Here is a 12715-nt window from a genome sequence, read left to right as displayed (position 1 = left end):
ATCTATTTAGGTGTTTTAACGTTTTAAAGTTTGATGGTGTCGATCAGATTATTTGCATAATTACTCAACGTAAGGTCATGAATATAATAATAATATATGCGATGCGCTCGAATAAGGACATTGAACAACATTCGGTACACTGCTATTACATTTACTAATTAAATAATGCAACGCGTTTGTGCTTGTCCTTTATAGGCACACCACAAGATGGCAGACGTTTTAAAGAAACGCTATGCTGTATTTAAACTCACCAACATATATTTTTTTAACATTCAAGTTATTAATCTTTATATTGACAAAACGACCATGTCATCTGTCAACTTCGTCTAAAGCAAAATTCTATTTTCTCCATGAAGAAAGAATCCAGACTGCAATAGTCAACAATGGTCCACAGAAAAAAAGAATTAAAAAAGAAAAATCACAATGTTTAATGCAACTGAAATGCTCATTTATTAGACTCTTGACAGCAACAGAAAATAATGCACAAAAATATTCAGCTTTGGCAAAAATATATAAATGACCAAAAAAGAAATACAAATATTACATATCTGAAAACTAATAGATTTGATAGATCTTATCGCCTATGCACACACAATGAAAACCGGCTCAGTTCTGACAAGTAAATCGCTTTTTATTGTACTTGACAGAATTACAAAGGTTAAGTTGTTTTTCACGTCATCTTCCGACATCATGGAAGTACAGATTAGCACACAGACAGAGGAGGATAACCAGGACTATAGAATAATAAATTAGACCAAGAAACTTTGTATCCAGATCGCCTTGACGATACCAGAATATCTACAAAAAACAGAGAAACTTATTTTTATATAAGATTTAAATTATACAAGAGATGTTAAACTTAAACCACAAAAGGTTATATATATATATATAGGAGTTATATATATATACAGAACTAACCAGCACCAATACAGAAGAACAGATCATGATGATGCAGACCACAAAAAAAATATTTAATGCTGTTGGAGGAGGTGTAGGGAAGACGAATGAGCTGATGACGGTTACCTGAAAAAGTAAGGAGGGGGGTTAAAAAAAATGTGTGTTAAATTTCCAGCTACAACTAGCATGTTGCATTTGGATGGATGTGATCAGTAATTGTTTAAACTGAACAAATGCAGAGCGTTGATTTGGTTACAGGCTAGTATTTATAAGTAGCTTTATATAAAACAATGCAAGTCTGTGCACTGCGGATAGCTGACTAAACACACGTGTGTGTGTGTGTGTGTGTGTGTGTGTGTGTGTGTGTGTGTGTGTGTGTGTGTGTCGCTAATACTCACCAAGACAAACAGAGATGTGAGTCCACCAATAGCCAGATTAGCAGCTGTGTGCTGGATGAAAACAAAGGTTGAAATGAACAAACACACTGGCTAAATTTAACCAGTTTACCAGTGCGAATTTTTCCCACGTATCCAAGTTCATATCGCGCTAATTTATGCCGTTTAAATCCTGCTTCATAATCTCCCTGTAAAAAAAAAGTCCTGTGACGCCTGCGCAAAAGTTTTGCCTCGATCAGTAAACAATTCGACAATCTTAAAACCAGCGTTTCTGCATACCGCTAAACGCTTGAAAAGCAGTGTTTGTTTCTCTCACCCGCGTCAAAGTCTCTCCAAACAGCGTGCTTTCTGCGCCACTGGAGCGCGTCCTGAAACCATCCATCGCTGCTGGGACCGAGGGGGCTTGTGGTCATGAGAAGCGGATCATCTCTGAACCCTGCCTCAGCTTTCTGAGCTCATGACCAGGCCTGAAAGCGCTTTCTCATTCCTTCAGATGCGTGACGCTCACTGCATGCCTCTGGTCCAAGCGGAAACACAAAGAGAGCCGTTTTACGTCTTCATGGAGCGCGGAGAAACACTGCTCGGAGCAATGGTCGTGATGCTATACTTGGCTCTGGAGAAGATTTTGGAAGAATTGGAAGAATTCAATTCACATCACATTCAATCTAATAAAGTGGGCGGGGCTTAGCGGCCCAGGTAAATTGTAATTTTTATGTTTAGCCGTTCTCCGTTCCCTTGAAATGTCTATAAATATTCTGTGTTATTCAGATTAAAACTACTCTGAATTCCTTTGCTGAAGTTACTTATAAGAACGAGGTCGTTGTGTGTTACGTTTCACCTTTTGATTAGTAATAATCACTGTGACCCTTAACATTATTTGGATAATATTACTGCATTTACGCTATTATAGAGTCGAAAAGCGCCCTCTAAAGGAAAACAACTCAAGTCAAATTTAGCCAAACTTAAAGGAATGGTTCACCCAAAAATCATTTGCTCACCCCCGAGCAGTTCCACATCTGTATGCATTTCTTTATTCTGCAGAACACAAAGGAAGATATTTTGAAGAAGGTTAGGAAAAAAGGAAAAAATACCGTGGAAGTCAATGGTGACCCAAAACAGCCTGGTTAGAAACTTCAAAATATCTTGTGTTTCGTCGGAACAGATAAATTCGTACAGGTGTGGAACCACTCGAACATGAGAAAATGATGACAGAATTTTCATTTTTGGGTTACTTTTCTTTTAAGTCTTAGTTTCATTTTATATAAACAAACAACACATCAAGAATCTGAATTATTTATTTGACTTTTGCTAAAAGAACGTAAAAACATACATTATTGCACTGATGCAATGTACAGCAGGACACTTGGATAATTTTCCATAAATATTGTTTTGAAATATGCAAGTTGGCATAGGCTAAAGATTTCCATTACACTATACAAAATAAAAATATAAAAACATGTAATACAAAAATGTCCCACTTTAACTGTCTTTACAATATTGTATGCATAGGTACCTGAAAAAAGAGGTTTACCTGGATTGTGCCAAACAGCGTATTATATGTAATTATATCATGTTTTTATTAACTTCTTTTGTCGCTGACAAATAACATAAATGATCAAAAGGAAAGTATATTCAAATGAACATACCACAGATTTAAATGTTAAGTCAAGTTCAAAATTATGAAGTCATATTATGTTATATACGTTAAATCACATAAACTATAATTCACTATTAACAAAAAGGTTGAAAACAAGTGTTATTCAAGTGTTTACGGTTTAGAAAAAATATTTGTACAACAAAATAATGATACACGGTTCAGTATTACAACGTTTTGAGGTCTGAACAGATGTTGAATAAAGTACCAGAGTTTCATATTGTAGTGCAATAAACCTAAATGGTCGCACATCAGCAGATTGAGAAGCGTTACACATCCCCGATGTGCCAGTGCTACAGTCTTTAAAAAGAGCTCGGATTCTTTTTCTGGACAGGGTACGAATTTTTTGGCTGAAAAGGATTTCATGTAGTTGCATAAATATTTCAACAGACTGAAGCAGTTTGAGAAATTGTTATTTGCAAGACCATTTGAGCAGAGCGTGAGAATGTCAATGTAACAATATAATCAGGCACTTCAGGCAACTTGGATGTTTAACGAGACGGTAGCTGCCTTCAAAATTCACATTTTGGCCTTCAGAGGCACCATGTTGAGAGACTGCACGAAGGACTCCAACGTGGACAGATAATCCTGAGGGTGTACGCGGAGGTGACCTGCGTGAACAGACTCCTTCCACTTCTTGCTCTCGACGGTTTGACCGCGGCTCCTCCAGAGCTCCACCATCTCCTCCAAGCTCTTGTAATCGCACAGAGCATCGTTCTCGGAGTAGAAGAAAAGAGCCGGAGCAGTCACAGGAGTGTTCCAGAAAACACCGATCGATGAGTTGAAGTAGTCAACCGTCTGGTGTTTAAAGATACGGAAGTACAGAAGGCTAGCCGACTTCACGATGCCTTCCATCCGGGGGAATATGGTTTTACCCAGACCTGGACGACAGACAACAAACCCAAAATAAATAAGCAAGAGATTTCAGCTCTGAAATATGTGAAAGTTTTTTTTTTATTTTATTACTTAAGCTACTCGAAGATTAATAGTATGTTTTAAACCTACAAGAAGATTTCTATTTAAAATAAATGCTGGGGTTTTTTTTACTGTTACTGTTAAATGTTTTTTTACTGTTTGAACAACAATTAAATATACCTTTATATTTATATCTAATAAGTACTATTAAGTTTATTTTGGAGAAATGTCAAATTCCAAATCAAGCCTGGATAAAAAAAAAAAGCTGACTGATTTATATGGTCTGTGACTCATTGTTTGGCTGTAGTATATTTAATTTTCCAGTATGTGCTAAGCATCTGTTATGTGATTAGCTCACACTCCACACTCCTACGCAGGCCTATTCAATTACAAAAAAAGAGAGGTAGGAAACGACACATTCAGTACACTTCAAAACACGATGGTGTCAGTTTACAAAAAAACATGCTTTTGCCCTCAAAAAACATAAGACGAGAGCAGCGGGATGGGGAAAAATCTGCCATGTCACATGCGAGATGCTGCAAAAGATGTGAGCGTATTGAACAAACATGTCTTTCTAGTTGGTTTACATGGAAAAAGGAAAAGTGGAAGTGCAAGTGCAAGTTAACATCCCCTTCGGTGCTATATTGTAGTATATACGCTGTATTTGTTTGCTATTAAGCTTTCTTTTTTTTAAGGAATCATATATAAATAATAAATATATTTCAAATGTTAATATTAAAAGATTTAATTCCTTACTCTAAATGGAATGTGGAGTTATCTGCTTTTGCAAAAAAAAAAAAAAAAAAACACTGTTGGAGTTATCTTGCTATATTTGTATATTTTACATGTGTTGGTGTCACTATTAGGGTATATATAATAATAGTATACAGCCATACTGAGATGTATATAAATAAACACTTTACATACCGTTGGCCATATGCTCCAGCGATCCCATGACAAGGCTGTCATAGATGTGTCCCCTGATCCTGTGTGTGAGGCCTTGGTACCGCTGGGTGTCTTTGGCCACATGAACAAGCACCTGAGCAAATGTATATCCACCTATGGAGAAAGCATGGACCAGCAGGGGGCGCTGTGAGAAGCGCTCGCTCTCTAATAATTCCAGCAGACGGCCACCATACTCCAGCCCCCAGCGGGGCCACAAGAACTGGCTCACCTCGCTTTCCACTATGAGAACATCAAAGCCTGTGCGAAAGTAAATCTCACAATATTTGGCGATGGCTTGTGGTCTGGAGCCGAGCCACGGCAGCAACAGCAGAATCGGTTTGGCGGGTGAAACGCCAGTCGCTGGAGTCCCAGTCAAGTCACTGGCTAAGAACGTGATGTGTTTGCTGATCTTGTGAGCAGTGACCCCTGCCATTGTAGCCACTCTGGAAAGCATGACAGCAGGTGAGCTAAAGAAAAGACACAATGGAAAAAAACGTTTTTATAACAGGCACGGCTGACTCCAACTTACTCACGTGTCCGTCGGCGCCAAAGAAATCTGCTAAATGCCATCTGAATTCTAGAGATCTGCCTTTTAAAGAAATACCTAATCTTCTGAATGAAAGACATGATCAACTGCCTTGATTCTCGCAAATTGTTTTAGTAAAGTCTGAATCAATTAAAAGAGTGTGTTTGTCAGCCCTGCTCCTCAGACAATGACCACTTCGGTGTGTTCATACGCATCAGACAGAGCATGGTGAAGAAACCTCCCCCCTGGGAGAGAGCAACGGTTTCACACTAAATATTTCACATGTTGAACCACTAAACCCTGAAATGTAACACCGCGTGTAAAATAATACCTCTGACCAGGAGTGATAAGAGGGGGCGGGCAAAAAAACAGGTTGACGACAAATTTTTTAATGTTAATTTCTGAAAAAACTGAGGTGCTGATTATCCCCATGTGTAATAACCTAGAAGGCTGTCTAACACTTGATGGTCGCTCTGTTAAATCTTCTTCAACAGTTAGGAATCTAGGTGTGCTGTTTGACGTCAACCGTGTTTCTAGCATCTGTAAAACTGTGTTTTTCCATTTTAAAAACATATCTAAATTGCGACCTATGCTCTCAACATCGAATGCAGAAATGTTAATGCGTTTATGACCCGATGCTTTATTGGGTGGTTGTTCTGCATGCTTGATAAATAAACGCTGGTCCAAAATGCATGCAGCAGTCCTTACTAGAACCAGGAAGTATGTCAGATAGAATTCAAAATCTTGTTAATTACTTATAAAGCCCTGAATACTTGAGTGAGCTCTTATCACGTTATAGCCCTGCACGTCCGCTGCGTTCTCAAAACTCTGGCCGCTTGATAATCAAAATCGACTGCGGGCGGCAGATCCTTTTCTTATTTAGCACCCAAACTCTGGAACAATCTCCCTAACACTGTTCGGGAAGCAGACACACTCTGTCAGTTTAAATCTAGATTAAAGACCCATCTCTTTAACCTGGCTTACACATAACACACTTCTACTATTCAAATCCGTTGAAGGATTGTTAGGTTGAATTAATTAGATCAGCCGGAACTGGGAACGCTCCCCATAACACACAATGTACTCATTACGCCGTAAAAAGAACAGCATCTACGCTAATGTAAGTATTCTTTCTTATTCTGTTTCTCAGTTCATATCCAGATCAGATGGTGTATCAGCACCAAGAGATGACCAGAACACCCCTAGATGAGCCCCGTGACACACACACAATAAGTCCACATGTTTGTGAACACACACATATACATACACATATATATATATACATATATATATATATATATATATATATATATATATATATATATATATATATATATATATATATATATATATATATATATATATATATATATATATATATATATATATATATATATATATATATATATATATATATATATATATATATATATATATATATATATATATATATATATATATATATATATATATATATATATATATATATATATATATATATATATATATATATATATATATATATATATATATATATATATATATATATATGTATATATATATATATATATATATATATATATATATATATATATATATATATATATATATATATATATATATATATATATATATATATATATATATATATATATATATATATATATATATATATATATATATATATATATATATATATATATATATATATATATATATATATATATATATATATATATATATATATATATATATATATATATATATATATATATAATATATATATATATATATATATATATATGTATATATATATATATATATATATGTATATATATATATATATATATATATATATATATATATATATATATATATATATATATATATATATATATATATATATATATATATATATATATATATATATATATATATATATATATATATATATATATATATATATATATATATACATATATATATATATATATATATATATATATGTATATATATATATATATATATATATATATATATATATATATATATATATATATATATATATATATATATATATATATATATATATATATATATATATATATACATATATATATACATTATATATATATATATATATATATATATATATATATATATATATAAAGTTTTTGATTATATTATTTCATCATTCTGATGAGTTTTGATGTGAAACTCATTTGAAACATCCCTCGTGAACAATATAAAGTTAAATGTACAGTTTGTCAACACTTGTTTACATGTTTAAAGGCTCCTTTTTTTACATCCAAGAAAGGTCTACCATATGCAGATATGTATAGCTATAACTTAAAACCTTCTAGCTTTTTTAATATCCAAACTAGAGGGGCTGGTTAATTAGTACAACAAGATATTAACCCTTTCCAGACATGCTCCGATTTTTAAAGACCATATGAAGGTCACTTTAGTAAGAAGTCCAGAGGCTGTCCTGCCTGAATGGACATCAATGGAGCATTAGAACAACAGAAAGAAGTCATTATAAAATCTGACTTTCATAAAAGTCATAAAGTGCCCTTTTAGGTGCATATCTTCCTTTTTTTTTATATAATGTAGACATCAAAAAAGTAGCATTACGGTGGGCCTCGAACAGCAACATTGGCAAATAAAGAGGAATGTGTGTGATCAATGATCAAAGGTCAAAGAACAATCACACACGTGGATTTGACGTGGGTCAAAACATCAGTGGCATGATTCTCGAACCACTATCAAGTTGACATTGACTTTTCAGCAAAACACATAGTACGTATAAACCTCACACACGCTCTCACAAGGCTAAACCTACCTGCTTGACTTACTCATACTTTCCATTCGGTGTGATGCTTCATTAACATGACGGTATCTATAACACCGCGTCTATACAATGCTGATTCTCTGTCAAAATGTCATATATTTTTGAACTTAACTTATGAAAAATGACTGCAGTAAAACTATTTTCATATAGCATCACGTGTAATCTCACAACCCTGACATATTCTTTAAAAAACAGCAAAAGCAAGTTAATGAAATCAAGAAAATCTCTAGGATGAAAGTTTAAATTCATTCATCTGTATGATGCGTCCAGTCCATGAGTCTATTAAGCGAAACCAGTTGAGTACAAAATGTTCAAAACAAGTATTTTCGCTCTGTATGACTATTGTCACCCTTAACACGTTTGCGGAATTGGGCAGAAGGTCGCAAAGTCTGGACATGGTTATGGTCTTACTGTCCATAGCTCAGTAGATCTTGGATCAAAGTTGTTCCGTCTCGTATTGTACTGTACTGACGATGGAAATGAGCCGTACAGTATGTAAACTATGCAGGTGTTTCAAGGTCAGTGTCAACATGTCGATGATTACAGTCATATTTTGATCCAAAAACAAAACCCAGGATCAAAATAACCCTCGATCATTGAGGACTAGTCTCCCTGGTCGTCCACTGCTGTGTGAATTATGTCGATTATTATGTTTTTGGCGCCGCGGAAAATCACATAAAATCATGTTCATTCAAATATGCTAACAGAATTAGCCGCATTGGCGCTTAATGAAACGCCTGTCAAAATATAAGCTACCGCAAAGAAAACGTTTGGAAGATGAGGCTGCGCTTCTTCGTGATACATTATTATATTTATCATCCTTTCGTAGTTTAGGAAAGATTAACGTTAACTGTTACTTGTTGACACGACTAGCTGTTACGAAAAAACCAAAAGATAAAATCCCCAAAACTCAGCATTTTTGTTTATTTTTTGACTTGCATAAACTGTATCGGGTCTCTACTGGTAAGCCTATGTGTGAACAGACAATACGTTTAAATACGCAAAAAAACCGGTATGAGTTTATTACCTGCTGCTGAGGCGACTCGCGAGCTGAGGCAGATACTGGCGTGCACGAGCAGACCAGCGCGTGACAGTTCGCAGCAGGCGCGTGCAAACAAATAAATGACTTGAATGAATACATTAATTAATAGAATAAATAATGCAATTACATATGGCCGATAAAACCAGTGCGCTTTAATCGTTTGTGCAGTAAGTGATAATGTATTACATATTAGTGAAAACACAGCACACCTTGAGTGCGAATGCTCTTTATCACCAACAGGTGGCGCAGGTGAACAATGTTTTGTCGACACACATTTTGCAAATGCATTCAATCCAGCTGTGAAAGGTTTAAAACTGAAACGTCATCACGTAAAAGACTGTAAAAAAGTACGTTCAAACACATAACATCTATGTTTGCATATTTTCTATAATATGATAAAATTGTGACCAGAATTGTAGCCTATTTAATGACTCTCCTGCAAGCTGAATGTAATGTGCCCAAAACATTCGAAGACAAATCCTTACATTTCATTGGATTACATTTCATCTTACATTGCATGTCAGACAATTAGTAATGAACTACATGAGTTAAATCATCATTATTCTACATGACCACTACTCTACTGACGTGCATAAATATAAAGTATTAATAGGACAGAAATGGTTGTGTTTTGGTATTAATTCTAGAATTTCTATATAACATCTAATATTCAAAAAAAAAAAGAAAGAAAAGAAGACAAACTTTTTTAAATAGTAGTACACCTTTCTTACCTACACATGTTCTTTTTATATGAAAAATGAGTAATGAAAAATGAAAATGAATGAAAATTAAATAAATGAAAAATGAATATTTTTTTGTACAAGTAAGTAAAATATATATATATATATATATATATATATATATATATATATATATATATATATATATATATACTTTTTTTTTACTTGTACAAAAAATATTCATTTTTCATTTATTTAATTTTATAATATAATATATATATAAATATAATATATATATAATAAATTAATATTTACTATGTTTCTACATTTTGTTTCTAAATAAATTAATATTTTTATTTTATATATATATATATATATATATATATATATATATATATATATTTTGTGTGTGTGTGTGTGTGTGTGTATTAATATATACATAAATACACAGAATACACATATGTATTATGTAAACAAAAGTTTTCTTTTCGTTTCACAGCACTATATATTTTAAATATATTTATAATTTAAATAAAAATATAATGTATATATATGTCAATACATATTTTTACTGTATATGTATGTACATATATACTGTGTATGTGTGTATTACATAATAAATATACACAATACACACACACACACACATATTATGTTGACAAAAAAGTTTTATTTTGGATGTGATTAATCACTATTAACCGTTTGACAGCACTCATTTATTTATTAATACATGGTCTGTGTCTTGGGGTTAGGTCTTAATCTGATCTTGACTTCAATTTGTTTGCATTAAAAACCTGTTTCCCCTTTAAAACGACGGATTTTGTCTCATCATTCTTCCCGCTGCGCAGCCATGTACATGAACTGTTTCTGCATAACGTATGCTGTGAATTACTGCTGCTGTCTTGTTTGCAGAAGTCAGCATTGCTGGGTCCGACCCAACAAGCCCTCTTCTCAGCAGCAGTGATGCAGATGATCGGTGGGGCCGTAAAAGCAGCCCTAGCCCGGGGGGATCCGGCTGCGGACCGTGCTGATGTCATATGTTTGATCAGCTCATCTGGGTCATTGTTCTAAACCAAACCCCCCTTTAGTTCCAGCTCATTTGGTGCCTTCCTGTACACACACTATAAGAGAATGCAATGTGCAATGCATTCAAAGTGCACGTCAATCTGTGAAAACAAATTAAAATAACCCTTTGTATTCCCTGCGGGATTCATTTAGTAGTCATCAGTCTCAGCTTGATGAATATGGCATACGGTGATTGCTTTAACTGTTTTAGCAAATATTATAATCTGTTTATATGCTTAGATCCCTAACTAGTCCTCTCACAACTAGCTTTTTATGGGCCTGTCCCAGTTTGTGTTCTCTCGGGGTCTGTTTTAATAAGGATTGATCTACATCCTGCTCATTCTGTCTGACCACACACACTGGTGCGTCCCAGCAGACCATCCATCCTGGATTCACTGATGGGGAATGGCTTTAAATATGTATTGAGTGTTTATATGCTCTGAATATGGAAGTGGAGTGTTTGCCCAGCTATTGCCGCTCTCTCATTTACCCACTTAGATTTACATGCCAATGGGAACAACTAATAAAATGTGTCGCCATAATTCATAAAAGCTCAAATTATGTTTGAAAGCCTGACTGAGGAATTGTTGAGTTGTTCTTTTCTTTTTCTTTTTTGCTTCCCAAAGCTTCACTAATTCAATTAAAAATCGGACAAACCACTGATATTGTGACATTATTGCAGTAAAATAATTATTACTAAAATATAAAAAAAAAAATTAAATGTATTCCTTCGATGGAAAAGTTGAACTATCAGCAACTTTGGAGCTCAATAAACATTTCAGATTATCATTGTTGAAAACATGTTGCTCCTTAATAACTTTGTGAAAACGATGATGTATTGTTTTTCAGGGTAAAGTAAAAAGATTTTTTTATATATATATAATTTATAATAATAATTTTATAATATTATTTAATTATTATTATATTATTTAATTATATTATGTATTAATATTAATTATTAATACAATTAAATAATATAATTTTATGTCTAATAAAAATATTGAGAAATAAAAATTCTTTTGCAAACTTTAAATGTGTTCACTACATTTTTTATCATTTCAATGTATGCCAAATAAATTTTTTAAATAATAAAAAACTGTACTTAAAGGACCATTGTCAATTTCAAAAAAAAATTATGCTATTTTATTTTGCAAAGTATAGATTTATGAAATATATATATATATATATATATATATATATATATATATATATATATATAGAGAGAGAGAGAGAGAGAGAGAGAGAGAGAGAGAGAGAGAGAGAGAGAGAAATGCTTTATCTCAATCCATTGTAAGGAAAAATCCAGCAGCAGTAACTCTTGTGGTCTTTAGAGATGTGATTTATTGCTGCATATTGATCTCTGACTCTCTCTGAGGAATTCAGAAAATGACGTTCAATATTGTGCATTGATTTGCTATACTAAATTGGGATGACAGTCTCATCCTCTTCCATTCAGATCTTAAAATAGATCTGTAAACGTGTATTTTTCCCCCATTTTTAGGAGCATCACTGCAGTAAATGCCTCTGTTTCTCAATGATGTAAGAGAAAGGAGCGCCTAACATGGCTAATCCAGCTCTGAAAATAAGAGGCACAGCTTATACAAATCAGAAGAGAGCGATCGGACACCTGAAGAGAGAGCGAGAATGGAGATAGGGATATTAAAAGGGGGTGTGTCAGACAGCATGTGTGTGTGTCCCTGTGAAAAAGCGGAGGTGGGTATGTGTGTGTGTGTGTGTGAGAGAGA

At 33.6% G+C, this 12715-nt stretch overlaps 2 protein-coding genes across 2 annotated transcripts; both read right to left on the bottom strand.

Moving 5' to 3' along the window:
* Positions 1 to 100: 100 nt before the first annotated feature.
* tmem243a (transmembrane protein 243, mitochondrial a) lies at positions 101 to 2302 on the bottom strand. The gene is made up of 4 exons (XM_043264861.1): positions 1609 to 2302; positions 1296 to 1346; positions 919 to 1023; positions 101 to 798 (listed from the first exon to the last, which is right to left on the bottom strand). The coding sequence occupies exons 1-4, from the start codon at positions 1672 to 1674 to the stop codon at positions 676 to 678; spliced, it is 345 nt and encodes a 114-aa protein (XP_043120796.1). The 5' UTR covers positions 1675 to 2302; the 3' UTR covers positions 101 to 675.
* A 269-nt stretch (positions 2303 to 2571) lies between these two features.
* si:dkey-5i3.5 (uncharacterized protein LOC565091 homolog) lies at positions 2572 to 9378 on the bottom strand. The gene is made up of 3 exons (XM_043264860.1): positions 9211 to 9378; positions 4789 to 5273; positions 2572 to 3827 (listed from the first exon to the last, which is right to left on the bottom strand). The coding sequence occupies exons 2-3, from the start codon at positions 5258 to 5260 to the stop codon at positions 3466 to 3468; spliced, it is 834 nt and encodes a 277-aa protein (XP_043120795.1). The 5' UTR covers positions 5261 to 5273; positions 9211 to 9378; the 3' UTR covers positions 2572 to 3465.
* Between the last annotated feature and the right edge of the window lie 3337 nt (positions 9379 to 12715).

Source organism: Puntigrus tetrazona, chromosome 18 (genome assembly GCF_018831695.1).
Source record: "Puntigrus tetrazona isolate hp1 chromosome 18, ASM1883169v1, whole genome shotgun sequence".
NCBI lineage: Eukaryota > Metazoa > Chordata > Actinopteri > Cypriniformes > Cyprinidae > Puntigrus > Puntigrus tetrazona.
The sequence above is the reverse complement of the archived record's forward strand: the minus strand, read 5'-3'. Positions and strand labels throughout refer to the sequence as shown.